Source organism: Neomonachus schauinslandi, chromosome 3, assembly GCF_002201575.2.
Source record: "Neomonachus schauinslandi chromosome 3, ASM220157v2, whole genome shotgun sequence".
Taxonomy (NCBI): Eukaryota; Metazoa; Chordata; class Mammalia; order Carnivora; family Phocidae; genus Neomonachus; species Neomonachus schauinslandi.
Window position 1 is genome coordinate 29,858,901 of NC_058405.1, and position 27,089 is coordinate 29,885,989.

General features: G+C 39.2%; 1 protein-coding gene across 7 annotated transcripts in view; it reads right to left on the minus strand.

Moving 5' to 3' along the window:
• SCEL (sciellin) overlaps positions 1–27,089 on the minus strand; it is a 105,661-nt gene that overhangs the window by 68,235 nt on the left and 10,337 nt on the right. For 5 of the 7 annotated variants that reach the window (XM_021697949.1, XM_021697946.1, XM_021697948.1 and 2 more), the window contains exons 2-9: positions 21,184–21,245; positions 20,358–20,475; positions 17,320–17,379; positions 13,854–13,922; positions 8,712–8,780; positions 7,868–7,906; positions 6,569–6,649; positions 4,285–4,350 (exon numbers count right to left, since the gene is read on the minus strand). In XM_021697949.1, coding sequence (XP_021553624.1) covers positions 4,285–4,350; positions 6,569–6,649; positions 7,868–7,906; positions 8,712–8,780; positions 13,854–13,922; positions 17,320–17,379; positions 20,358–20,475; positions 21,184–21,226 — 545 coding nt within the window. In that variant the 5' untranslated portion in view covers positions 21,227–21,245. The remainder of the gene's footprint in view (positions 1–4,284; positions 4,351–6,568; positions 6,650–7,867; positions 7,907–8,711; positions 8,781–13,853; positions 13,923–17,319; positions 17,380–20,357; positions 20,476–21,183; positions 21,246–27,089) is intronic. The other 2 variants (XM_044913539.1, XM_021697950.1) reach the window with 2 other exon arrangements.

Sequence of the window (27,089 nt, forward strand, 5' to 3'; positions counted from 1 at the left end):
GATCATGACCCCAGCCAAAATTAAGAGTCCGACACTTAACCGACTGAGCCACCCAGGCCTCCCTGGGCTATTAATTTTTTTTTTTTAAAGATTTTATTTATTTATTCGACAGAGAGAGAGACAGCGAGAGCAGGAACACAGCAGGGAGAGTGGGAGGGCGAGAAGCAGGCTTCCCGCTGAGCAGGGAGCCCGATGTGGGACTCGATCCCAGGACCCTGGGATCATGACCTGAGCCGAAGGCAGACGCTTAACGACTGAGCCACCCAGGCACCCTGGGCTATTAATTTTTAAGAAGCTTATTTTTTAAGATGAAAGGGGTTTGAACATGGAAAGGAGGGGAAACCAGTGAAGCAGGGATTTGATCACAGAGGTAGGAGGAGAGACAGATGACAGTAACAGGGAACAGCAATTATAAAAGTTAAATCTTGATTCAGTCTTAATTAAAATGAAAAGAAATAGGTTCTGGGGCATTTGATAAGAAGATTTCAAAAGAAATAACCTTGTTGACATAGGTTGGTCATTCAAAATACTATCCTGGTTGTTTCCCTTATCAGCAAGAAAAGGAAGAGAAGGTCGGAGAATATTTCCATTCCAATGACCAAGGAACTGCCTTAGCGACCATCTAGAAAAGGTTTTTTTAAGTTTCAAACTTTACACGCTATGTCTTGTTACCATAAATCACAGCTTCTCTCTTTAATCTTGTTTTATTAAAAAAAAAAAAAGGCAAGAGGCTTTCAAAGACATTTAACAATTAACTCCAAAATTCTGTTTGATCACCCAGATCTTAACCTCTCGTCATAAGACTAATGTATATCATACATAAAAGGATACCTGTTTTAAGAAATTGCTTTTTTTCTTTAGGCTATATGATACGGTTATTTTAGAAAATTAATTTTCTCATTTAATCTCTAGTTGAACTCACCAGCCTTATGTTAATTGTACACAGAATTACATGTAGGTATAGTTATAGGTGTAGATACAGAAAGAGATAAAGACGTAAACACAGTCCTATATAGTCATAGGTATAGGTATACATTTATGTATAAATATAGATAAAGCTATGATAGCATATGGGTTCCTCTGCTGGTAAAAGAGCTTGAGACCCTTTGTAAGGCCACTTACATCATGCCTGTAATAGATTTTATTTATTAATTTTTTATTTTTTTTTTTTAAGATTTTTTTTATTTATTTGAGAGAGAGAGAGAATGAGATAGAGAGAGCATGAGAGGGGTGAGGGTCAGAGGGAGAAGCAGACCCCCTACTGAGCAGGGAGCCTGATGCGGTACTTGATCCCAGGAGTCCAGGATCATGACCCGAGCTGAAGGCAGTTGCTTAACCAACTGAGCCACCCAGGCGCCCCGCCTGTAATAGATTTTAATCTAAACAGGATGTCAACACAAGTTTTCAATCCAAACACAACTAAGTTTGATTTTTCCATATTTTATAAGAAAGGAAACAACTGAGGGATGGTGTGATGCATGGTGTCAAAGGCCATGGAGAGGTCAAGGGGGAGGAAAGTTGAAGAAAAGGATCCACTCCGACAATGGCTGGGAAGTCTGGTGGTCTTTTCAAATGTGTTGCACAGACAGGGGTGTGTGAGAGAAAATGAAATCTCTGGAAAAGATCAGGTGATGGGAGAAATGAAGGTTCACAAAATGAAGAACAGGAAGGAGAGCAAGAGTGTCATTATTAAGGGGAAATTCTCTTGCAGGAGCATGGGAAAAGAGAGAAGATGACCAACATATAAGTGAGGGATGGGGGAAATATTCTTAGCATTGAGCTATTAGCTAGTATTAAAAATCATAGTCCCCCATTTTTATATTTTTTGACCTATTTTCATTTTCTTTGTGTTCTTCTGGGAACAAAGATCTCTTTTTGAAGCCTTTGCTTCCTCTTATCATTTAATAATTGCTCTTTTTCAGTCCTAGGAATGCACTGGCATTAAAGGTAAGAAACAGAAGCTGTACTCTGAGCTCTTCCAAAGAAAAGCACTTTAGAAATCAAAGGCATTGCTATATTGTTATTATTCCCTTCTTTCCCTGAAAGCTTGGCATGACATTAGCTCTGATACTCAAAGAGGAGTCTTTCAGTTTAGCCATTATATTAATAATCTGTGCCTCTAAAAAAGGAAAGGATATCTAAACTGATCAACCTAGTCCAATAATCGTCTCTTTCCTTTAGTTCTGGTGCTATGGATCTGATCCAGGAACCAGAAATAGGAGCACTGTGACTCATTTTATCTTCCACGTAAATTACATCCAACAATGCATAAATTGTAAGGGCATATAGCCAAGCTCTACCAGTTCTGCAGAAACAGAGATGCACAAGCTCAATGGGCATTGAAAGCATGAGATATTAACTCATGAATAATCCTTCTATATTCTTACACAGTTATATAACCAGTTGTTTATTGTAATGATAATTTACATCAATATTGGAATAATAAATAGAAGATGAACAAAAGATTTTAGAAATAAGTAATAAATATTCCTAAGTACAAGTTATTATCTATCAAGACAAATTGGGTGGATCTTAAAATCCTCAGGAAACAATAGTAACTAGCAAAACTCCTAGATAATATTTTCCCCAATAGGTAGCTCCATGAAAGGTGTCACTCATAGAGACATATCTAAATACTGCCTGAGGGGAAAGAAGGTTTTAAACTAGAAACATAATCCATACTTGGCAGTTCATATAATTGGAAGTCATCTATAGATGAGGAGGTTTAAAAAGAAAATTTTTTAACAGAAGGTGGGTGTAATTCCAAGTTGTAATTGTTCAATGTGTTTAATAACTATACATATATAAATAATATATAATATATAAATATATATAGAGAGAGAGATGCAACATGTGTGAAAAAAGCAACTTGAGCTCTTTGTGTCTATTAATCAACTGAATTTATTTACATCCTTATAAGCCAACCTAAATTGTAATAAAGGACATTTATTTTCAAATATTTCCATTATTTGGAAATAAAAGAGACATTAAAAGCCTATACAACAGATGACAATTTTAGGAAATAAAACAATCTAATGCTAAACAAGCACATTGTTTAATAACTCTTTTTTCCAATGGTTAAATTGGGAAAATAAGTCCCATTGGAACATGGAAATATTTGGTGAAGATATTCTGAGGATTGAAAACAACAACAGTTTTGGATACCTTAAAGCAAAACCAAATCAGAGACTTATTTTTCTTTGTGTGTTAGAGATGGCATAGATTATAGGAGTTCTGCACATATGTCTGCTTCTTTGAAGGTCAGAGTGTAGGCTCCATGTTTTGTTCACTGATACATCCCAAGATATTAGAACAATATCTGGCACACAATAATCACATATTAAGTTAAATGGTTGTTGACATTCCCAGCATGGATTTGGTAGAACAAGGTGCCCTGCACATGGTCTATAATTTTAGTTATAATTATTGATCTCAACAACAAAAATATAAAAGTAGAAAACACCCACTTATCCCTTAAAGTTTACAAAGAACTTGCAACTCATATTCCCATCCAGTCATTTGGGTTCATCACTGCCTGGAAGCAGTGGTTTACCAGGAGCCCACAGTGGAGCCCTGCCTGTTGCTTCATTCCATTTTCTCCTCTGCCACTTGTGGGTTGAACTGTGTGCCCCCCAAACTCAGATGCTGAAGCCCTAACCCACAGGGCCTCAGATGTGACCTTACTTGGAAAGAGGGTCATTACAGATGTAATTAGATATGTTAGGATGAGGTCATACAGGATGGAGTCGGATGGGCCGCATATCCAATATGACTGGTGTCCCCTTAAGAAGGGCAAATGTGGACACAGACATGCACTCAGGGAGGACATCACATCAAGATAAAGGGAGAGATCTGGATGATGCTTATACAGACTTGGAAATGCCAAATGGTGCCTGGAAACCACCAGAAACCAGGAGAGAATGTGGAACAGAGTCTCCCTCCCAACCCAAAGAGAGAACCAACCCTGCTGACACCTTGATCTTGGACTTCTAACCTTTGAAACTGTGAGAAGCATTTTTGTTAAACCACCCAGTTTATGGACTTTTTGTTACAGCAGCCTTTAGCAAACTAACACAACTACCTACTCCTCGCACCTTGTCAGATTTCCTTCCGGAGGCACTGGTAGCCTGACCTCACTCCCACTGAGCACTGTCTTGTTTAGCTCTCAGAATTCACAAGATCTCCTCCAATTTATTCCAAAGCTCCCGCAATGATACATTGTCAATATCCAATGCATTCTTCCATGACGTTACATAGCAATTACATCTGATACATTTCCCTTACCTTCTGCTTGCTCCCTTGCTTGGGGTGGTGCTGTAACCTGGAGGAGGTGGTGGAAACCAGGACTGTCTGTTAAGAAACAACATCAGTTATAAACATGGTGCTTGAAAGACCTGATCCCACCCACATGTCTACCAGGAAAAGCTGAAAATAATTTGACAGCTAAACGGTACTGAGATGACTTTTCTACAAGCCTTGGAAATAAAATTAAGACTATTTCATAAACTCAATAGGAAATAACTAAAATAACTATACTACAGTCTAGGCTCTCTGCTCCCCAAGTAAGCTCCTTTCCCCGTTTTCTTGACACTAAAATGTGGACATTTCATTAAAAAGAAATGTGAAGAGAATCTGGAAAATAATATTTGTTAACTCTAGCTCGTGGGTTGATGGGTGTTTATCATCAACATACTTCTTTTTCTATTTTCTGCATACCTGAAATATTTTATAATCAAAACCAATCATATGCTCTATTTTATATTTAGAGTTTTTTAAAAGCTCCATGATAATGGGGTGCCTGGGTGGCTCAGTTGTTAAGCGTCTGCCTTCAGCTCAGATCATGATCCCAGGGTCTTGGGATCAAGCCCCCCGTCGGGCTCCCTGCTCTGCGGGAAGCCTGCTTCTCCCTCTCCCACTCCCCCTGCTTGTGTTCCCTCTCTCGCTGTCTCTCTTTCTGTCAAATAAATAAATAAAATATTTTTTTAAAAAAAAGCTCCATGATAAAAAGAAAATTCTGAAAGTAAGAGTATTGAAAACATAAGTGAACACCCCACTAATGCTAACCTCAATTATGTAAACATATATATGTATTAATGCATATATACAAACACATATATATCCAATTAGAAAGATGTCTTCACATTACCAGGACTTAATTTTAATTGATAGAGATAGCTTAGGGGCTATGTCAGAAAGACTTAGATATGGACCAAAAATGAAGATGTTTAGAGGAGAGTGACATGTCAGAGGAAAGTCCAGGGAAGGAAAGGCTAGGATAAAGAAGCCAGGATAGCTGGCTTTAAATTCTTGAAGCAGGTCTATTCTCTGAGGCACCACAGGACTGAACTAAGAAGAGATGGGCATAAATTTCAACTCAATGTAAGTAGTCGATTCTACTCACAAGAGCTAGTACAATGTATATCACAAAAGTAGAGTCTTATTGCTGGCTTCAATGATCCTGAATTATGCTTAGCCTGTCAGAGGAAAGATTCTTGCTGTGGGGAGGAGATGTGAAATTTGGGTCCAAGAGAAAGGTGATCACATTTTCTGAGACTCCGCAGACACAACCAGAATTCCAACTGCAGGAGCGTTTTGGCAATCAGCCAGTCCATCAACAAACATTGAGCACCTACCCAAACTAGGCATGGTCTTAGGTGCAGGCAAAGAAAATAAAAACATTTTAAAAAGCACTGAGATTCATGAATGCTTGTTTTCCATTTGATCATGATTCACTAGCACTGTGTTCTCTCCAACAAGCAAAAATTGCTTCGCCCATCTACATTCTGTCTCATGAAGAATATTCTGCCACCACAGGTCTAGCTACTTCTCCATGCCTACTAGATAAATAGAAGTGTCAAGATGGGGACTTTGACTCTGTACTTGGAAGTAGGGTCAACCCAATCAACAGAGCAGAGAAGGCTGCAAGGATGCAGGCAGATTTCAGGAGCGTGGCAACATTTGGCTACCCCACAGTCGTAATTATTTCAGGGTTAGGCATTCCCTGTAGTAGGACTCTACTAAAGGTGTTACCTGAAGTAGCTTATTCTTTGCTGAGCTCTGTCATCGAAAACATTACTTAGATATTCTAGACCCCAAGGGACCTAGAGAAAAGACTGCATATTTGTTTGTTTGTTTTATTAAGATTTTATTTATTTATTTATTTATTTATTTATTTGAGTGTGAGCAGGGAGAGGAGCAGAGGCAGAGGGAGAGAGAATCCACAAGCAGACTCTACACTGAGCAAGCACAGAGCCCCTCTTGGGGCTGGATCTCACAACCCTGAGATCATGACCTGAGCCGAAATTAAGAGTCAGACGCTTAACTGACTGAGCCACCCAGGCACCCCAAGACTGCACATTTGAAATGGAAATGAGGAAGCAAAGGAACAAAGTTTGAAGACAGCAGAATCCAGTGGCTCTGGATCCCTGGAAAGGGAGGAGGGAACAAGATGAGAGACCAATTTCTGAATGCCACCGGGGGTCTTGGTGGATGGTTTGGTTCAGAAATTAATAAAGGACAGTCCTCTACAGAATGCCATCACAAAACAGATGCAACCAGCCCATCATACCTCTTTTTCTTTACAGGAGTTGTAGCAGAGGTGGGAGCCGGGGTGCTGGTGGTATTGGCATTGAACGAAACTCCAGGCTGCCTGTTTAATCACAGCCAAAAATCACATTCTTGAAATTTTTTATGCTGTCCCACCTTTGAAAGGTCTTATCATCTACTCATATTCCCACCTGCTCTTCACCTACCACAACATATTTCAATAGACAAAAGAAGAAGAGAAAACAAGTCCTTCCTTAATTTACCATTTTATAAATCGTCAGGTCTTCATCTAAGTAACTAGAACTGAAGGAAGTGAATGAAATCATTCATTATATGACATTGTGTGTCTGAAATCCAGACCAATAAATTCTGATGTGCTCTGGATTCATATTATATATTTAATCCTGTGTATATTATGACTAACAGAATTATATTGCAATTTTTTTTGCATTAAAAGCATTAGATTGTTTAAGAAAACATTTTAAAAATCACACCATTTAAAATCTCTATTTAGCATTTATTAATATACATAGACCTCCAAAGGGAAAAAAAAAGGACGTAACCAAGCCTGTTTCAATGACTGAGAGGTGTGGTCCAAGGTGAAAATTACTTTATTTGTAAATACAAATTTAAAAACCAATTCTGTTTTCAAAAATCCACCTAGTTTGGCTGTTTATAATCACCAGTAGTACGTTTCAGAAAAATGTACTTCATCTGAATTGATTGCTAGCAAACCTATGATTTCATGACTCAGTTGAATTGTAATGTGATGGGGGTTTTGAAAGACAAGTGATACAGGGGAAAAAAGTTAGTGGCCATAAGAACAGGGAAAAATAAAGGTCTCTGGGGGGAAAAAAATTAAAAATCAAATGGGTGATGGGCATTAAGGAAAGTACTTGTTATGATGAGCCTGAGTGCTGTATGTAAGTGATGAATCACTAAATTCTACTCCTGAAACCAATATTATACTGTATCTTAACTAACTGGAAATTAAATAAAAATTTGGAGAAAGAAAAAATAAAAAGAAAAAGTAAGACAAAAAATAAAAAGAAAGAAAGAAAAGAAGAAAAGAATGACTTAAGTTCAGGTGTTTGGTTAGAGCAGAGGTTGATAAACTTTTTCTGTTAAAATCCAGATGGTAAATATTTAAAGCTTCATGGACCATTTTCTTATTTCTACTAAACTCTGCCTAAGCAACAGGAGTGTGGTTTTATTATAATGAAACTTTGGCCTGAGGGGCATATACCCTGATTTTTCTTGAATGCAAACAAAGAAATACACTTTATTCTTAAAATGTAACTTCAGTCAGAAAAATACATACATCTTTGTTACTTCTGGTGATCTAAACGTGGACATGTTTCTGGTAAAAAGAAAAAAAGGTAAAAGTTTGAGCAGCAACAAAGAATGAATACTTGCATCGATATGCAATTGTCCATGAATTTAGAGTTGTTATTTAAAGTTAGACATTATTTGAGAGAAAGAGAAAGAAAGCATCAGTATTTGAATAAATTTGATAGGGTGATTTCATGATTTTTTTGTCTTGTGCTAGATTCTAAAGGAAATCATTTTATTTCAGAAAATTCAGTTATCGTTTAAGTTCAACATTTTTATTTGTTGAGTTCAGTAATTTTCTTTAGCAATAAGAATGTAAAATTGGCATTTACATGTATTTCATACTCTTGCCACCAGGATAACTTAAAACAAAAACATGAATGTGGTGAGAATGATGACCTGAAGCAATGAACTCTCCCAATTTTTAAGCAAGGCAACAGGGATGCCTGGGTGGCTCAGTTGGTTAAGCATCTGCCTTGGGTTAGATCGTGATCCCAGGGTCCTGGGATTGAGTCCCGCATTGCATTGGGCTACTTGCTCGGCGGGGAGCCTGCTTCTCTCTCTACATGCCCCTCCCCCTGCTGGTGCCCCCTCTCTCTGACAAATAAATAAATAAAATCTTTTAAAAAAATTAAGCAAGGCAACAAAGATTTTCTAGTTCTCTAACCATGAGGAGGAATAAAGGTATATACTCTAGCATTTTTGTGTTTAAAAAATGGAGGAAAAGAATTTACAGATAGATATCAAGTAGGACAGAAGAATTGTAAGCAAATAAGTTATGCTTAGAAAAATACTGTACTTGGGTCTTTCCCAAAGTCAATAGATACTGGTACCTATTGGTCAGTCGGTTATCCAAGGTATTGGCCTTATGTGTTTTAGCAGCATCATTTCTGTCTGAGATCCTTTATGAAGAAACAAGACACAAGTTTGGGTGAACATTTAGATCATTAAAGTCCTTTCAGACCTCTTTCATGAAAGAATAACTCCACAATATAACCTTTTGCTGGTAAAGAGATTTGTTTTCAGGTGTTACATTTTAGATATTTTGCAATTAAAAAAAAAACTACTTAAGACAAAATCTATTTATGAGGCTATTCTGACACAGTTTGGAATTTTTAAGATTTATGCCTTTCTACTAGATGCTCTGATTCATTGAGCATTTAACCCACTATTTTATATTCATTATTGTTAATAACACAGTTGACCCTTGAACCAGATGGATTTGAACTGCACAGGTTCACTTACATGCAGATTTTTTCGATAAATACAGTATGGTACTGTAAATGTATGTTCTCTTCTTTATGATTTTCTTAATAACCATTTTCTTTTTCCTAGCTCACTTTATTGTAAGAATTCAGTTATGTATAACATACAAAATACGTGTTAATCAACTGTTTATGTTATCGGAAGGCTTCCAATCAATTGTGGGTTATAGTAGTTAAGTATTGGGGAGTCAAAAGTTATATGTGAATTTTCGATTGCACAGCACCCATAAACCCTGTATTGTCAACTGTACATGCAGTCAATGACAGTGTGCTTGCCAAGTCCGTAAAAAGCATCAATGAGAGACAAGTATTTTTTAGATATTTTGTGGCATAGACAATGCTATATGTTTGCCAAACTAATTTTCTTTTCCTTCTGAGCACACAGGAAGACCACATTTCCCATTCTTCACTGCAATTAAGTTGGGACCATGTGATTGAATTCTAGACTAAAGAATGTGGGCAGAAATGTTTGCTACTTTCAGACCCATCATAAAACCTCTTGTGTGATCCTCCTTGCTCTTTCTTCCTCTTCCCACTATGGTTTTGTTGTTCATGGGTTGAAGATGGTAGCATCAAAACATGAACTTAGGTCCCTGAGACACTTCATGGAGCTGAGACATCCCCTATTTTCCAGCCCATCCCACTGGACCCTGAAGAGAGTGAACAGTAATCCTTTATTGTGCTAAACTATAATAGATTTGGGGGCAAGAGAGGGAACTTGTTAAAAGAGTTCTCTACCCTGGTGAATTAGTTTACTTTGACTAACACATTTGGTTAATAGCCTCTACTGGCCATCAGAGGTTTTAATCCCTCAAATATCAGGTCTCCTCAAGGAGGTCACATCTGGAAAAGGTGTATTTGTCCCCTGTGTCAGAAAAGACAAATCCTGTGGTCTCCATGCCAATGGTGGGTTCTCATGACTGCAGACCCTCCTTCCCTTCCTTCCCTCACATCAGAGAGGAAGGTTCTTCCTAAGACATGGGACTATCCCCTAGAGCATTCTGCAGGCTTGCACAACATGAGGATGTAGCAAAATTAGGCTCAGGAAAACAAAAGGTCAGCAAAACCTTTCTGTTGATCCAACACTATGGGCCTACTATAACTTTCTCTAAACTTTTAATTTTACCATCAGCTTTAGTACATGGCTTTATATAAACTATTCCTGCAAAGATGGGCACTAACTTTTCCTCACTCTAAAAAAAAATTAATGTGGGGAAAACATACGACTTAACTGTCATAAGTTTAAAATGATTTCAATTCCTAATGTCATCTTGATATGTGTAACTAAAACATTGGGTAAATAACTCTAATACATTAAAAGGCTATAAGTCAACTCCAAACATGTTTTTGTTTATAGCACATAATGCCACAAACTGATAACACTTGAATGGAAAAAGGAAGACTGAAATCTTCCAGAACTCCATATTCTCGACAAACCATTCACAATCCAGGCATTAACTTGTACAAGCTTCTAGAAGCCATGTATAAAAAACTCATGTCTAAGGTGATGATCAGGCCAAGGACCATGACTATATCACCAGCGCTAACTGCTACTGAGCCTCTGAAATGTTTATATTTAAAGGGCTCTGCAGTAAACCACTCTGAGTACCTTAAGTAAGAGGTCAGGTAACCCTAAATCTTTAATCTTAAATGTTCCTTGGAAACTCTCCTCAGACTTTATAGCTGTCATGAGACCCTAACATGAGATAAAAATAATCTTGGGGAATTGTTACTCTGGTTTGCTGAAAACAACGATCTGTCTAAAGCAAACAGAACCTTAATACCAAACATTCTTGAGGTTCACATTAAGGCAAGTTCTGATGTTAAAATTAAATGAAGTTAATAAAAACTCTACAGTGTAAGCCTATGTGGACAATACTGCATGTAATAATAAAAACAGCTACCTACCCTTTGCCGCTTATTATATACATTTTCCTCTACACTTTAAAATATCCTTACAAGGGAGGCGTAATTATTTTCATTTTATAGATGAAAAAGTGGAGTCTCAGAGAAGACTTTCTCTTGGCCAACCAGCTAAGAAGTAGGGTATCTCCAAAGTCTCCCCAGTAGGGCCCAACGTCAGACATCTGAGTCTGTAGTGTGATTGTTTCAACACTCATATATTAGGTCAACAGGTCTTCCTGCACTTACTAGTTTTCACCTTCACTATCTCTTCTGTGCTACTAGGGGCATCAATCTATGAGTAATAATGGAGGGAACTCTAACCTACCATTCCAATACATATGTCAATTTCTTCTTACTTAGGGAGATTAGCTTTGTATTTCTCTTGAAAATCAAGTTTCTGCCAACTTGTGATGTGAAATAGGTTGTTTTGATACATGTCAGTCTCAGAGACAGGAAATACTCAAAGACAGTCATTTAGCAGTATGATCAAAAGAACCAGAGGAAAAGCTACACTTCCACAAGAGAACACTAGAGGGCACCACAACGTAGGTTTTCCAAATTAGTCATTAGCCTTGAGGATTTGGGCCCTGTTGAATGCTACATACATTAGTATTTACTTATGTTTCTTTAGAACACCTCACACTTTTACCTACATATATATTTTAAAAAGAACTTCAAATATAAAGTCAGTACTTTTCTTATATTCATTTAAAAATAAATGCATTATTATGGGGCACCTGGCTGGCTCAGTTGGTGGAGCATGTTGCTCTTGATCTCAGGGTTATGGGTTCAAGCCCTACGTTGGGTGTAGAGACCATTTAAAAATAAAATCTTCAAAAAAATAAAAATTAAAAATAAAACAATTGCATTATTGAAATACATACATACGTGCATACCAGATATATTTGGTCATCTTCCTCCTAAAATTATGTCCTATCTCACATTTGGAGTGGCCAGCATTATGAAAAGTCTGACTCCTGATAGGACTTGCCTTTCTTTACTGATTCCTGAGTTCTCTCCCTCACATCTGTTTCCACACTTAGAGAGATGTGGCATACTGTTGGGACTCAGGACTGCCTCGGGAATGAGCTGACCAAACACGCCACTAAACCTCTGTGTAAATAAAGCAGGTCACCTCTGGCCTCATTTTCTAGGGTATAAAATGAAGAAGGATTTGGGCTAGATTGGTGGTTCTGAACTTTGGCTGCACACTAGAATCACTTCATAAGCTTTAAAAATGTCCGAGTCCCACCTCAGACTAATTAAATCAGAATTTTAAGGGTGAGAGGTGGTGGGACCAAGTTATCGGTAAAGTTTAAAAGCTCTCTTAGTGATTCTAATTTGCAGCCGAGGCTGAGAATGACTCATCTTGTTAGCCTGTGAAGTCTGGTCTAGTTCATTGCTAATGTTCCAAGGCTCTGTCTTGACTGGCCCAACATAGACCTTCAGATACACAGCCTACAAAGGCTTAGGTCTCCCACATATTTACCTTTCTTGAGGCATAATTATCTCCCTTTCAGATTCATTCCTAGAAATAGGGTTTCTGTCTTTAATTAACGGTGCAACAGGACAGCCCACAAGGCCAACATGAATGGACTTATTTTGACTCCTCTCTCCACTCAGTGCTGTGGAGATGAGATCCTGTACATATACTTCTACAAACTCATTTTTTGCGAGGCTATTAATTATAAGAGAGAAATTAACTACTTAGGCATACCAGTGAGGATTAGCCTCTATTAAGGGAGACTGGCTTGAAAACCTATGAATAGTACATAAGTGTGTACATTTCCTACATGAATTAATACTGGCAAATACTGAATATAGAATCCACTAGATACCATAAATTCCAGCATGTCTACTTAAAATGCAGCAGGTGGCATTTTTGTCTACAATAGCAGCATATCTTTAGCTACAGGGAGTGACCTCAACGGTCAGTGGCCTCAGGTGTCCATTGCCTAGACTCCAACTAAAAATGTTAACTTTGCACTTTATATATGCTTATTAAGTATCTCTACCAAATATAAGATAAAAATGTGATTTGTAGCATTTACATTTCAATCTAAATAGACATTTCTCGGGGTGCCTGGGTGGCTCAGTCAGTTAAGCATCTGACTCTTGATTTCAGCTCAGGTCTTGATCTCATGGTTGTGAGTTCAAGCCCTGCACTGGGCTTCATGCTGGGTATGGAGCCTACTTTAAAAAAAATAGACATTTCTCAATTTTCTCCATAAAGATGAGCCCTTTTCCTCTGTGTAGGAAGGAACTAACAACAGGCACAACACCATGGACCCATTCTACAGGCCATACGGTGACTCTAGTACCACCCACAAGAGTAATTTCACTTTCTAAAGTAAAGAGCCTTTATACTACAGTGGATCAAAACTATGTTATTATTAAAACTTATAGTCTCTCTATAAAAATAGAAACTGTCGTTTTTCCACCAGTGGGATGGAAAGCCCAAAAGTTAGAATAAGAACTGACTACTCATTCACAAAAATAACTAGATTCTCCAGTTAAAACTGAACAGATTCCATGTAGTGTCCACCCTACCTATACTCAAACCAGTTTCTTCAAAATTGTTCTTATCAATCTACTATTGGCAGGATTTTGGGAAAATAGCATGTTGAGTCAAGATTTTGTGAATTTTGAAGATGATTCAATCTGAATAGCCCTTCTGTCCCTGGGGATAAAATGTCATGGCTCAAAACTTACCTTGGCAAACATTTAAATACCTCATGGTTGATTTAAAAAATGGGATTTCATATACATTTTGCATCCTGCTTACATGGTTCAAAAACACCTTACCTGTCTAAAGTGTCATCAGATCTGTACCGACTAATCGTAGCTTTTGGCTCATCTCTGTCATTTGCTTTCCTGTAGCAAAAAATAATTACAGAAAGTCAAATAAATTACCAAAAAAAGTTTATAAAATCTATCATGTCTTTGGTAAAATTTTGGCCTATTTAGGTAGGAGTTGTACATGTTACCAAGGAAAGACAGATTCAGAGTATCTAAATCTTCCAAAGTTTTGACTTGGATAGAATAAATTACGGTGAACCCAACTCCCCCCTGCTAATAAAGGAATTCTTCTCTAGGTCCAATTATTTCTAACTACAATGTAACATATTCAAATTGGGGATAAAGGATAGGCAAAACAAACAACATGACATGCAAAGTGGTTACCAATTAATGTGTACTCTTATCAATACTGTTGACTTCTACATCATAGGAACTCAATCCCTTAAAATCAGATATGTTTTGTTTGCAGAACTTTAGTAACACCGTAAACTAGCTCAACAAGCTGAATACAAATAGCTTTATTTAAAGTTCAGCACCGTGGACAGGGTTGAAAAAAAGAACTTGCTGAACTGAAGGGAGAGGGAAGAAAGGAAAAGAAGAAAACAGGAAAAGCTAGAAAGAAAGAAATGAAAAAAAGAGAGTGCGAGAAGAGAGAAAGGAGAGATGTAGGGATGAGGGAGAAGAAAAAGGAGATAAGGAGAAGTAGGGAGAAGAGAGACAGAAGGCAAAGAAAGTTGAGGAAGATAGGTGAGCAGAACAAAGGGGAGAGGGAAGAAGACAAGAAAAGAAGGGAAGACAGGATAGGAGTTTCAATAGTAGGAATCAAGATCATCAAAGCAAATGGGAATATCTTGATCAGACTGATCATTCAGCAAAAACAGGCTGTTTAAAGCCTTATATAACCCTGTGATACAGGAAAAGCAAGCTCTTTGATGAATTATATCATGATTTACTGTGTTTGCATTTCAAAGCATCATTTGAAGCTGACAGATCAAAGATACTGAATCTGAAAAAGCACTAAAGCAGTATATGCACTTACAATTTAATTTTTAACTTGATATAGTGTACTTTTATTAAGCAAATATTTGAAGTTAAACAATATATAATTTACTGTGCTGATGACTATGAGGAAGTCAAGAATAAAAAACTATGGAATCTACTCACACAGAGCTAGGGAGATAAATTAGATATGTACACCCAAAGGCAGATAGTGGCCACTGTCATAAAAGACGTTCAGGGAAAGGGAAGGAAGTTCTAAGGTGAGAAAGTTTATTTCTAGGTAAAAGAATCAAAAAGGGCTTCATGGATAAGGCACAGTTTGAGCTGGGCCTTGGAGGATAAATAGCTGTGAACATTTTCAAATGGAAGCAGAAGGAACAGTGTCCGTTGATGGGAGAAAAAAGTAATGAAAATTGCCTAATGCGATTCCCTCAGTTTTAAAGGAACCTCAGAGTGAAATCATGGTCTAGTCCAGCATTGTGTTGAATGCATGAATGCAAACAGACACTGAAGGGCCATCTGACGCCCTTCTCAGCATCACTTTATGTCTCATTAGTTGGCTTTATTCTTCCTAGCACTTATGGCAACATATCATATTATATTGTGTTTATTTATTTTCAGTCTCTCCCCCCCGCTCCACCTTCAACTAGGAGGCAGGTTCTATGGAAGCAGGGACTTTGTTTTATTCCCAGTCCTCAGGCCAGTATCTGGTTCACAGTAGGCATCTCTGCAAGTATTTGTGCTGCCAGGCTTATTTGACTGTTTTAAATGATCTGGCAGAGAAGTACACAGTGGAAGTTCTTAGTTCATGCCTACTATGAAGCTGTTATCTAGGTGAGGAGACTATATTGTTTACCTTCCCTTTCCTTTAGCCTTTTCAGTCTCTGCTCACATGGAGCTTTTTGCACACATAGCCATTTGTAATGGAAGCACTTCTCTCCTGCTTCATGCCCACCAGCCGCCCTTCCTGACTCAGAAACCCCTCCTCATCCTCCTTAGCCGACATGGAAGACACTTTCTGGGTGCCATCTCTGATTAATTCAGGCAGAGTTAGGCTCTCTCGTCTACTCCCAAGGCGCTGTCGCACACTTCTACAATAGCGCTTCCATGGTAAATTTTAGTCTTGTAGTCTATGGATCCATGTTTTTCCAGAATGTAAAGGCTCCCTAAGGTCAAGGGTGGTATCATATGCATCTTCGTATTCCCAGCACTTAGCACTATGGCAGCACATAGCAGATGCTCCAAAATGGTGTTAAGTGTCCACCAAAGTGGGTACAGCCTCTGTGAAAGGGCAGAAAATGGCAAAGTAGGCATCCATCTGAGCAAGTGCAAGGAGGAAAATCATCTGCACTACCCTTCTAGGAACATGTATTTTGAGACGCTAGTTATGGGTTAAGGGGAAAACATCTCGGGCTCACACACTTTTGTTACTGAAGATAAAAGTTCAATGTACTGTTTAGCCAGTATATGGAGGGGAGTTAGCCAGTAAAATGGAGGGAGTAATTTCCATGGGTAGCTGGACTAAAATGATCAGACTCCCTTTGGGGGTGAGAGCCACCTGAGAACCAGGTTGTAATCTTCAAAATCATGACGGCCAAGGAGAGGGCAAAGGTAGTCACAGAATAATCAGTCAGATGAACTAAGGCTGAGAACCAGAAAACCAAACAGATACTTTGTGTAGAGAGTTCTAAGCTCAGTACCTTTAGAACAGGTCAAAATTATGAACAGGTTTAGAAGGGTTTAGAAAAATTCATAAATAAAAGTTTCTAAAAAACTCAAGGTGTCTACTTTTTAAAGTCCATGCCATAAAAGACAATCACACTCCCTTACTAAATACATCTTGGTGACAGACAGACACAGGCTACTAGACCAGATAAAACTTGTGTCTGATAAATACTTAGGTTCTTCTGATGGATGTGGTTATTTGTATGTGTGTGAGCATAAATGTGGTTTAACAAGAGTATTATCTACTTGTTTGATCAATCTTAGATTGTTTACATTATTGTGATTATGAGTTTTGTCTGAATTTTTCTACTAATTTGCCTCAGTCTTTTTGCCACTCAGTATCATTTAATTGTTTTTCACAAACCTAGGAGTTTCTAAAAAGAAGTGTACTGCCTGTAAAGCAAGTGAACTCTGGGGCTGTTATTTCTATATTTTAGGGTTACTTTTCCTAAGGTTCTGAGATATCTTATCTGGTCACATTTCTGTGGCAGCCCTTTCTTTTTCCCATCCAGAGGGCTACCTCCATGGATTGGTTATTCTATACCCCCAAGCTGTGGTTCTAGAGCATGAAGCTGGAGAAGCACAGACTTTGCTCTGTGGAAACTCCTAATGATATCACAGAGTCTTCCAGAATGCCAGGGAGAGCCTGAGGCTAGCCACAAATATTCAGCCTGTCTTGAACAAGCCTTCTCTCAAAACTATTGTCTTTGTGTTTCTGCTAATGATGTAACTTGTCTGAAACACCCACCTGTCCAAGGCATCATGGGAGTTACATCGGTTGAGCACCACCCTACCATAATTTTCATCTCTGTAAAGAAAGAACAAAACAAAGTCACATGGAAAGTTACCACAGTATTTGGTAAGCACTAAATAAGGGAGACTGGAAAGAGCTCACAATTTAGAGCAAGATTAATTCATCTTATTTCAGGCATAAGAACACAACAATACATTTATTTTTACCAGTCTCCCCTTGAAAGAGCATGGTGAAAAGAAACAGGTTTGTCAGTACAAATGATCATTATTCTCATATATCCCATGAGATTTCCATATGATTCAACAATGGAATGAGTGTTACTTTTTTTTCTATCAGAGTGTGGGAACATGTATGTGGACATCTACTTTGTGTACATTATGAGTCCTTTTCTGCAGGAAGGTAAAAGCTTTCACAAACATGTCTTAAATATAACTAAGTCTTTTATATGTAGACATTTTCATCTGATGGACTTGATAGTTTTCCTTGACAAAAAGCAGGAAAATAAGTACCAATATTTATGGTTAAGAAGGTGGATCATTCACAGGATATTTGGCCCATTTTTGAACCATGAGAACTGTTTGGTCCTTAAAATAATCCTATGACTTAGGCAAAGAAGACCTTGTCATACCCAATTCACAGAAGAAGAAACTGATCAGAGATTTTGAAATGATCAGAGAAAAAAATCAGAGATTTCCTAAGACCAAAAGGTTAGTAAGTGACAGGCATGGATCTAGGACCCAGATCTTGAAATAATCAAACCTTTGCTTTTCCTCCTAGTTAACCCTTCATACATAACCCTTTCTACATACATAGACCTTCATACATAAAATCCCAAACAATGTCTTTCTTACTTTGTACAGCAGACCTGAAAGTACAGGCAACTAGGAAATGTCAAAACATGTAGTAGAGCTTTTGGTCTTGAACCAAGTACCTGAACCTTTTTCATGTCAACCCAACCAAACCTGAAATACCAGATTGCTCCTGGTTCTGCTCCCCTAATGTTACTCAACACTCTGGAACTATTCATAATAAAGCTATACAAGAAACTGTGGTAGATAATTAAAAAGAAAGATGAACAGCGAAACTGAAACAATTCCAGCAAATTTACACCCTCAAAAATCCCAAGAGAACTTTTCCATCTCTCTTGGTATCCAGTTCCCTAAACTCGTGAGAGAGTAGCAGACACCAGATGCATTCTGACCTGAAGAAGAATCATAACACACAGCCCAGACCTGGGCCAGTAGGAGTGGGGGAAACATTGGAGCCCATTTTCCCTTCATTCAACAGCTGCCATGCCATCCAAACTGGCTTCCCTGGGCCTTTATAAAGGAGGCATGCCTGGCATAAAACCATCATTCCTACCAATTATAATTTGTCTTAGACATCTCTATCCTCATCCATCTGTGCAAATATTTGCAACACAGAATTTATGATTCACATTTGACATCACTCAACCACTATAGAAAAATAGAAGTGCCATATTAGGGCTCTGACAGAAGTAGTAAATGTGTGTTACTAAAGGAAATGATGATTGTCCAAGAATGTTAACTCCAAAAGTCAATGTGAGTCCCTAAATACCTCTATATTACCTTAAAATAATAAGATTTAATAACAGAAATTAATAGACATCTTTATTTAACACTTATAAATATGTTCCTCAAATAACTATATATGGGCACTTTAGTAGTAAGTATCCTGCTTAGTTGAGAGTAAGTATCCTGTAACGTAGAGCTTCTCAACTTCAGCACTATGAGACTATGGGCTTGATAATTTTGTATCATGCAGCAGCAGCATCCATGGCCTCTACCCACTAGATGTCAGGAGTACTCCCTAATTTTGATACCCGGGCATGTCTCCAGATCTTACCAAACATCCCCTGGGGATAAAATTGCCCCTGAATGAGAACCGTTGGTGTAATAGACAATGGGTCATGTTAAAATTTCAACTCCATCACTTAATAGCTGTGTGGATTGGACAAGTTACTTAACTTTTCTGAATCTCAGATCCCTCTTCTATAAAATAGAGGATGTAATACCTACCTTGTGTGATTTGTGAGATTTAAAGATGCCTTATATGTAAAGTATGTACCTGTACACAAGAGGGAATCAAAAAACATATGCATATTGGGGTGCCTGGGTGGCTCAGTCGTTAGGCGCCTGCCTTCGGCTCAGGTCATGACCCCAGGGTCCTGGGATCGAGCCCCGCATCGGGCTCCCTGCTCAGCAGGAAGCCTGCTTCTCCCTCTCCCACTCCCCCTGCTTGTGTTCCCTCTCTCGCTGTCTCTCTCTCTGTCAAATAAATAAATAAAATCTTTAAAAAAATACGCATATTTATATATGTAATTTATCATAATATATCTGGGCTAGACAAACGTCTATTATAAATCTATGTTGGCCATGAGGCAATATGCCTACAACTGTAGTTTTCAGATCTATAACATAGAGCTAGTAGAAGCAATGCTCAAAACAGACAAAACGTTCTTGAGGGTAAATGTTTTCCCTTGCAAAGTAATACCACATTTAGCACCCACCCAATACTTAGAGATGTATGACCACTGTGACTAAAATGAGGTGAGAATGTATTGATTTCACTTGCACATATAGAAATTTTAGATAAATTATTATTAAATTTGTAAATTAGGAATCATACTATTATTTGTTTATTTCAACTGACATGATGAACATGCATGAGGAGTCTCCCTACTGTGGATTAAATATTACCTTTTGGGAAACTGCTAAGTCATGTTCTTTTCAGTTTATCAAAAAGACACAAACGTCCGTTCTAGTTGTAACAATGAAACTCTGCTTTTTCTCCCTAATGACTCGCATGCTCTTCGTTACAGGGATAATAAAAACGGTAGAAATAGTCTTGAAAATCTTAAAACCAATGAAAATCTTAAATCTTAGCAAACATTAGGCCATGCAACAAAGTGTTTTAAGGAAAGCACCTGCTTTCCAGATGGCCACTGGCTTCCCAGCTAGAGAACAGCTCTTTGTACTCGTCCACCCACCCCCCTCTCCACACCCTCTTACTTTTCTTCTTTGGGACATTTCTTTATCCAGCTGTTGTCTTGTAAGAAAGTCCTTCTTTTGTTCACCTCATGAAAACCCTGTTGCCTCAGTGTGGTCCCCTGAGTGGTACTCTTCATATCTATCAACAGAAAAAATGAAAAAAAAACAAACAAACTGGGAGATGCAACCTCATGGGGTCAAGTGTGAGTTGTTAACCTGGGTGTCTTGAGAGGCACATCTGATTGGCTAGCATCCATCTTGTAGGCTCACAAGTTCAGCACTGTTTCAAAACAGGATGCGCTGCTAAGAGAGAAAAATCCCATACCCCAGAGATAACATATAAAACTGCTCAGGTGCCAAGTGAAACTGCCGGGACAGCTCACGAGGTCCTGTATGGCACCTGGGAATACAGAACCACAGGCGTGGGATAAACCAAGCCATGCTTTGGTGGTTGACCATTTTATCTAAAAAATATATATGCTTCGGAAGTACATACAAGAGAAAAAAAAAACAAAAGAAGTACACACAAGACTGCTTTACAAGCACCTAGTAAATGATAGTCAAGAAGTTCTGGTGCTTTTGATTATAAGTAACTGAATTCTTTAATCTCAGGGGAGTCAGAAGCACAGAATGTCCCACACACAAAAGAACATTTTTATTGATTTTTAAAAAAATCTTTGCATTGCAATTACATGAATAAAAGCTATAGCACTCCTACTTTTTCCTTAAGCCTAACGTTGGCAGTTCCTTCTAAGCATTCTGTATCTATATAAAAGAATTAAGAGCCATGAGCTGTTTCTCTCAGATTTTTAAGTTTTCTGAGTAATGAAAATATTATCTACATTACCATTTCTTGTGGGAGACATTTTTCGCAAGGTAGAATTGGACATGCTGCCTTCCAGTAAGGATCTAAAAGAAAAATACGGAGGGGAAAAAACACAACAATGACTCTAAGAATTTACAAGTGATTCTTTCATTGGTAATGACATTTTTCTTTTTTTTAATTTAATTTTATTATGTTATGTTAGTCACCATACAATACATCATTAGTTTTTTTTTTTAATTAATTAATTTATTTATTTGAGAGAGAGAGAATGAGAGACAGAGAGCATGAGAGGGAGGAGGGTCAGAGGGAGAAGCAGACTCCCTGCCGAGCAGGGAGCCCGATGCGGGACTCGATCCCGGGACTCCAGGATCATGACCTGAGCCGAAGGCAGTCGCCCAACCAACTGAGCCACCCAGGCGCCCATACATCATTAGTTTTTGATGTAGTGATCCACGATTCATTGTTTTCGTATAACACCCATGCTCCAGGTGCAGTATGTGCCCTCTTTAATACCCATCACCGGGCTAACCCATCCCCTCACTCCCTCCCCTCTAAAACCCTCAGTTTGTTTCTCAGAGTCCGTAGTCTCTCAAGGTTCATCTCTCCCTCCAATTCCCCCCCCATGTTTCCCTTCCTTCTCCTAATATCCTCCAAGCTATTCCTTATGTTCCACAAATAAGTGAAACCATATGATAATTGACATTTTTCAATGACATTAAGAAAGTCCCATGACCTGGTATCACAAATATATGACATCAAGTGCCCCCTAAGAACCTGAGAGTTCTATTCCAATGTATTTATTTTACAGATGTAGAAATTGAGGCCAAGAGCAGTGAATGTCCCCAGTGTTATCAAGCAATCGGCTGAATGAGGCCATCAATTAACTCATTTATTCAATCAATAAATAGGCATTGGGTGTGTATAGTGTGCTGGGCGCTAAGCTAGGAGCTGGAGACAAAAAGATGAGTAAGAGAAATGTCTGGTCAGGTCAGTAGGGAGACAGAGACATGGAATTCACAGCACAATACGCAGAGTGCCTCTGGGGAAGCCAAAGTGAACTCAGGGCTGCATTATGACTTTGTGAGTCCTAGGCACTTTTGCTTTCATAGGCTTCTTCCTTCACATTCACACAGAGACACAGACACAGACACAGACACACATACACACACACACACACACGCATGCATGCACATGCCCACACAGTTAAAAAGTATATTTACGGTTGTTAATATAAAGATTAAAAGTTATCCAGGCTGGCTTAATTAGCATACTTTCATTATTATTATAATATTCATATGTTTTCTTCCATTGTTAAAAGGTATTAAAATTAGAACCTTTTTGTAGGGCTCTAAAGGTATCATAGGCCCTAGGCACTGCTATTTCTGTTTAACGGTTAAGTAGGCCCTGGGTTTCCCTGAATGTGGGATTTTCAGTTTTAAAACTGAAAAAGTCCTGAGCAAATGGGGATGGCTGGTCCCCTAGGTGGGGCATGAGGTTTTTTGCAGAATCCATCCAACGGTACAATGGATGAAATGAAGGAGGGACATTAGATCTCAAGTCAGAGGCAAGTCGTAGGCCCAGCCTTATCACATCAAAGTTCTGTAATTGAGGGGCACCTGGGTGGCTCAGTAGGTTAAGCATCTGCCTTCCGCTCAGGGGCTCAAGTCATGATCCAGAGGTGGGCCTCCCTGCTCAGCGGGGCGTCTGCTTCTCCCTCTCTCCCAGCCCCTCCCCCATGCTTGTACACATGCACTCTCTCTCTCTCTCAAAAAAAAACTAAATAAATAAAACCTTAAAAAAAATTTTCTGTAATTGAACCACATAATCTCCCTGTAAAATGGGCTAATGAAACCTGCCATCATAGGTTTGTGATGATTAAATGGATAACGTACACAAACATCAATCGTTAAACTATAAGTGCTATTCCAATTTAAGACCATACTATCAGGCAGCTGTTCATAGGTTTAACTCAGGGGTTCTAAAAGCCCTGTCTCTCACCTTCTGGTGCAAAAGTATCTCCTACAATAACTTGCCGTAGGACCTGAAGTGGTAAAGACACATTCCTTTGGATGACATCATCGTTTTCCTTGGGGCCTTCTTTTAGAATGTCCATACCCCAACCCTAGTGTAGGTGAGAAGTGGAATGTGCTGGTGCCCAGACCAGGTCCCCTCTACCTATCTCAGAGTTGGCACTATGGGCTCATGACTCCTGGTGGGGCTACCTGGTTACACACCCTCCCCACACGCTACAACTTACAGCCAATGGTAGAATGACCCAGGGCAAAAATGACCGTTTGCCTCAAGGTAGAGCCAGTTCTGCAGGTGATTTATGCTTCAGAGGTCACTATGGGATCAGGCCGAAGCTAGACTAACAGAGAGCATATCCTTGCTCAGCCCTTCCCCCTGCCTCTACTCCCTGCTTCCCTTTCTCCTTCCTCCTGAGAGCCTACCCTCAGTAAGTCACAGGCACCCACATTCCTCTCAGGCACTGCTTCTAGGAACCCAACCTAAGACTAACCACCAATGTAGTCAATCATGGCATTATCGTCACAGAGATCAACAGCTGTTCACATCACTAATAGCTGAGAGTCTGAAGGTCTTAGTGAAGTTAGAAAGATCTGCATTTAAAGGATGCTATTTACTGTTACCTTGAGTGTGTTGTAGTTCAGCTCCCTCATCTATCAAATGAGGTGAAACAGCTGTTTTGAAGATCAAATTAGATGACATTTGTAAAGTGTCTGATTATTGCCCGACACACTGAAAGTACTCAAATTTTTAAAATATTTTATTTATTTGAGACAGAACACGAGTGGGGTGGGGCAGAAGGAGAGGGAGAAGCACACACCCTGCTGAAAGGGAGCTCCCCCAATGTGGGGCTCCATCCCAGGACCCCAGGATCATGACCTGAGCTGAAGGCAGATGCTTAACCAACTGAGCCACCCAGGCGCCCCATGAAAGTGCTCAGGTTTTAGCCTCATGCCTCTATCAGCTTGGAAATTAGAGAACAAAGACATAAGGCAGGTGTGGTTGTGTGTGGGGAGGGGATGGAACAGCCTTAAATTTGGGACACTGGGCATGCAGTGTGGGCAGCCTCTGGCTGGCTGTGTTTGAAGGTCACTAAAATTTGGCAGAAAGGGGTGGAAAAGAGGCATGTGAAGACAAATTTCAATCTCAACTATTTGTTCATTTCCCCTGCGTCTGGCCCAGCTTATCTGGGCTCTTGGTTAACCTTCTCCTGTTTCTCAATGGGCTCTGATAAATTCTCTTCCTGAGTTGGTGAAGACCTGGAGAGTTCATAGCTGATTGAATTGAGATTCTGCAGTGGGCAAAACGCTGAATGTATATTTGATGATTCATTTGCAAAGACTGAAAATTACATTTAAGACACAGGGCAAAGTAAATGGAGAAAGGCATTTTTATAATTGTCTATTTGTCTATCTCTCCCAAAAGACTGAGTGTCCCAGGGGCAAGACCTAAGTCTTTCCCTTCTATATTTCCCATGCCTAGAACAGAGTAGATGCTCCTTAGGTGCTTATTATGGGCTGAATATATCTTCCCCAAAGTTTATATGTCGAAGCCCAGTACCCAGTACCTAAGGATATTACTGTATTTGGAGACAGAGCCTTTAAAGAGATGATTAAGTTAGAATGAGGCCATTAGGTAAGTCCTCATCCAACCTGTCTCATGAACATATAAGAGGACGAATTTTGGACACACAAAGAGACACCGGGGATATATGTGCACAGAGAAAAGGCCATTTGAGGACACAGAAAGTGGCCATCTGCAAGACACAGAGAGAGGCCACAGGAGAAAGCGAACCTGACAGCACCCCAATCTTGGACTTCTAGCCTCCAGAATTGTGAAACAATACATTTCTGTTGTTTAAGTCAACTGGTCTGTGGTATTTTGTTATGGTAGCCCTAGCAAATAAATAGAGTACTTATGGGAAAAGTGATTTAAATATTCCTAAAATAGGTCATTCAAAGGGCTCTGTGTCACGCTGTCTCTGACTTGTGCCCTCTGTGTCTTCAACTGTCCTACTGCCCGGGGCCACAACAGCACCTGCTCTGAATGGGGTGGCCCCGGACATTGTCTCATCCTCGTCCTACACTCTGTGAGGTACCTATTATTACCTCCACCTCCCAGACAAGACACCTGAAGTTCAGGGAGAGGATGCAACACACCTAAGGTGGGAAGAGGCAGAAACTGCCTTCTAAACCAAACCACCTCTTTCCATGGCAACCGGCAATAAAGCTCATCCTGAGTCATTGCAAGACTGGACCAGTACCCTGACATTACGGTGAGAGGAAAGGGAGACCCAGCGGTCCCCACCTGACTCCTGACATCTCAGGCTTTGGAAGTGCCATGAGCTCTGCCCCCAGTGCCTGGCAAGATGAGAACCCGGACAGCGTCTGCAGCAGACAAGCCCTCACAGAGCAGGCTTCTCTGTGTGCTCTCTGATATTCTCTTAGTTATGGACAGATGTCTTCGCAAAAACTTGTACAGGGACGGTCATAGCAGCATTATTCAAAACAGCCAAAAAGTGGAAACAACACAAATATCCACGGATGGATGAATGGGCACAGAGCATGTGAGATACAACATGAAAGTGCTACACTCACACATTTTACTCGGCAGTTTTTAAAAAATGACGTTTTGATACATACTACAACATGAATGAAGCTTGACGTATGTTAATGAGAGAAGTCAGACATAAAAGACCACATGTGTATGATTCTACATGGATGTTGTTTTTTAGATTTTCTTTGCTATTCTACCCACATCCCACCTCAATTCTCCTCCCAAGCAAGGCTTCTGCTGCCCCTTTAAGTTCTACTGGGTAAGGAGGAGCATTCAGACAAGAATAATACTTTAGATGATCTTATAGTAATTTATAATTTATCTCATTTGGTTTCCACAACAACATTTAAGAGTGATATAATTCCACGACAATATGGAAGGACCTAGAGGGTATTATGCTAAGCGAAATAAGTCAGAGAGAAAGACAAATACCATATGATTTCACTTACATGTGGAATCTAAAAAAACAAAACAAACAAAACAGAAACAGACTCATAAACACAGAGAACAAACTGGTGGTTGCCAGAAGGGAGGGGGGGTGGAGGGATGGACAAAATAGGTGAAGGTGAATAAGAAGTACAAACTTCCAGTTATAAAATAAATAATAAGTCATTAAGATGAAAGGTACAGCATAGGAATTTTGTCCATAATATTGTAACAACATTGTATGATGACAGATGGTGATGGCACTTACCATAGCGAGCCCTAATACAAAGAATTGTCAAAATCACTATGTTCTATACCTGAAAGTAATATAACATTGTATGACAACTATACCTCAGTTAAAAAAAAAATTAGAGTGATACAATCCCTACCTTGCAGAGACAGAAGCAAAGACTCAGCTCGAGTAGCTAATGAGTGGCAAAGCTGGGACTCAACCTGAAGCTTTCTAGCTGGAGGCTCATCATTTTTTCCTCTATGCCAGGGACTCCCACACTTTCTGCAAAGTTGTACAGAGAAAAGCAAGTATCTCCTCTTTACCTTATATTTAGAGAATGGCTCTAATCAGATCCAACATTCTGCTAGAGGGTCTGACATTTTCATGCTTTCCGTAGCTAGGCATTCTCCAGAAGTCCTAGTTAAATGGAGTCAAATGAGATAAGAAACCATGAAGCTCATGGCCCTTAAACTCATTCTCCCTGACAATGACTAGCCTCAGCTGTCCTGTAAACATCTCTCTGGCTCCACCCCAGAGTCTCTGTAATACTTTCGAGGAAAGTTTCCAACAAACCCACTTGCTTTCTCTAGGACACCCCAGTTCTATCTTGTTGCCTCTTTCATGAAACTCCCCGGGAAGAACTTAGCCTTTTGTGCTTCACCCTCCCTCTTCTCTCAAATTAGGATGC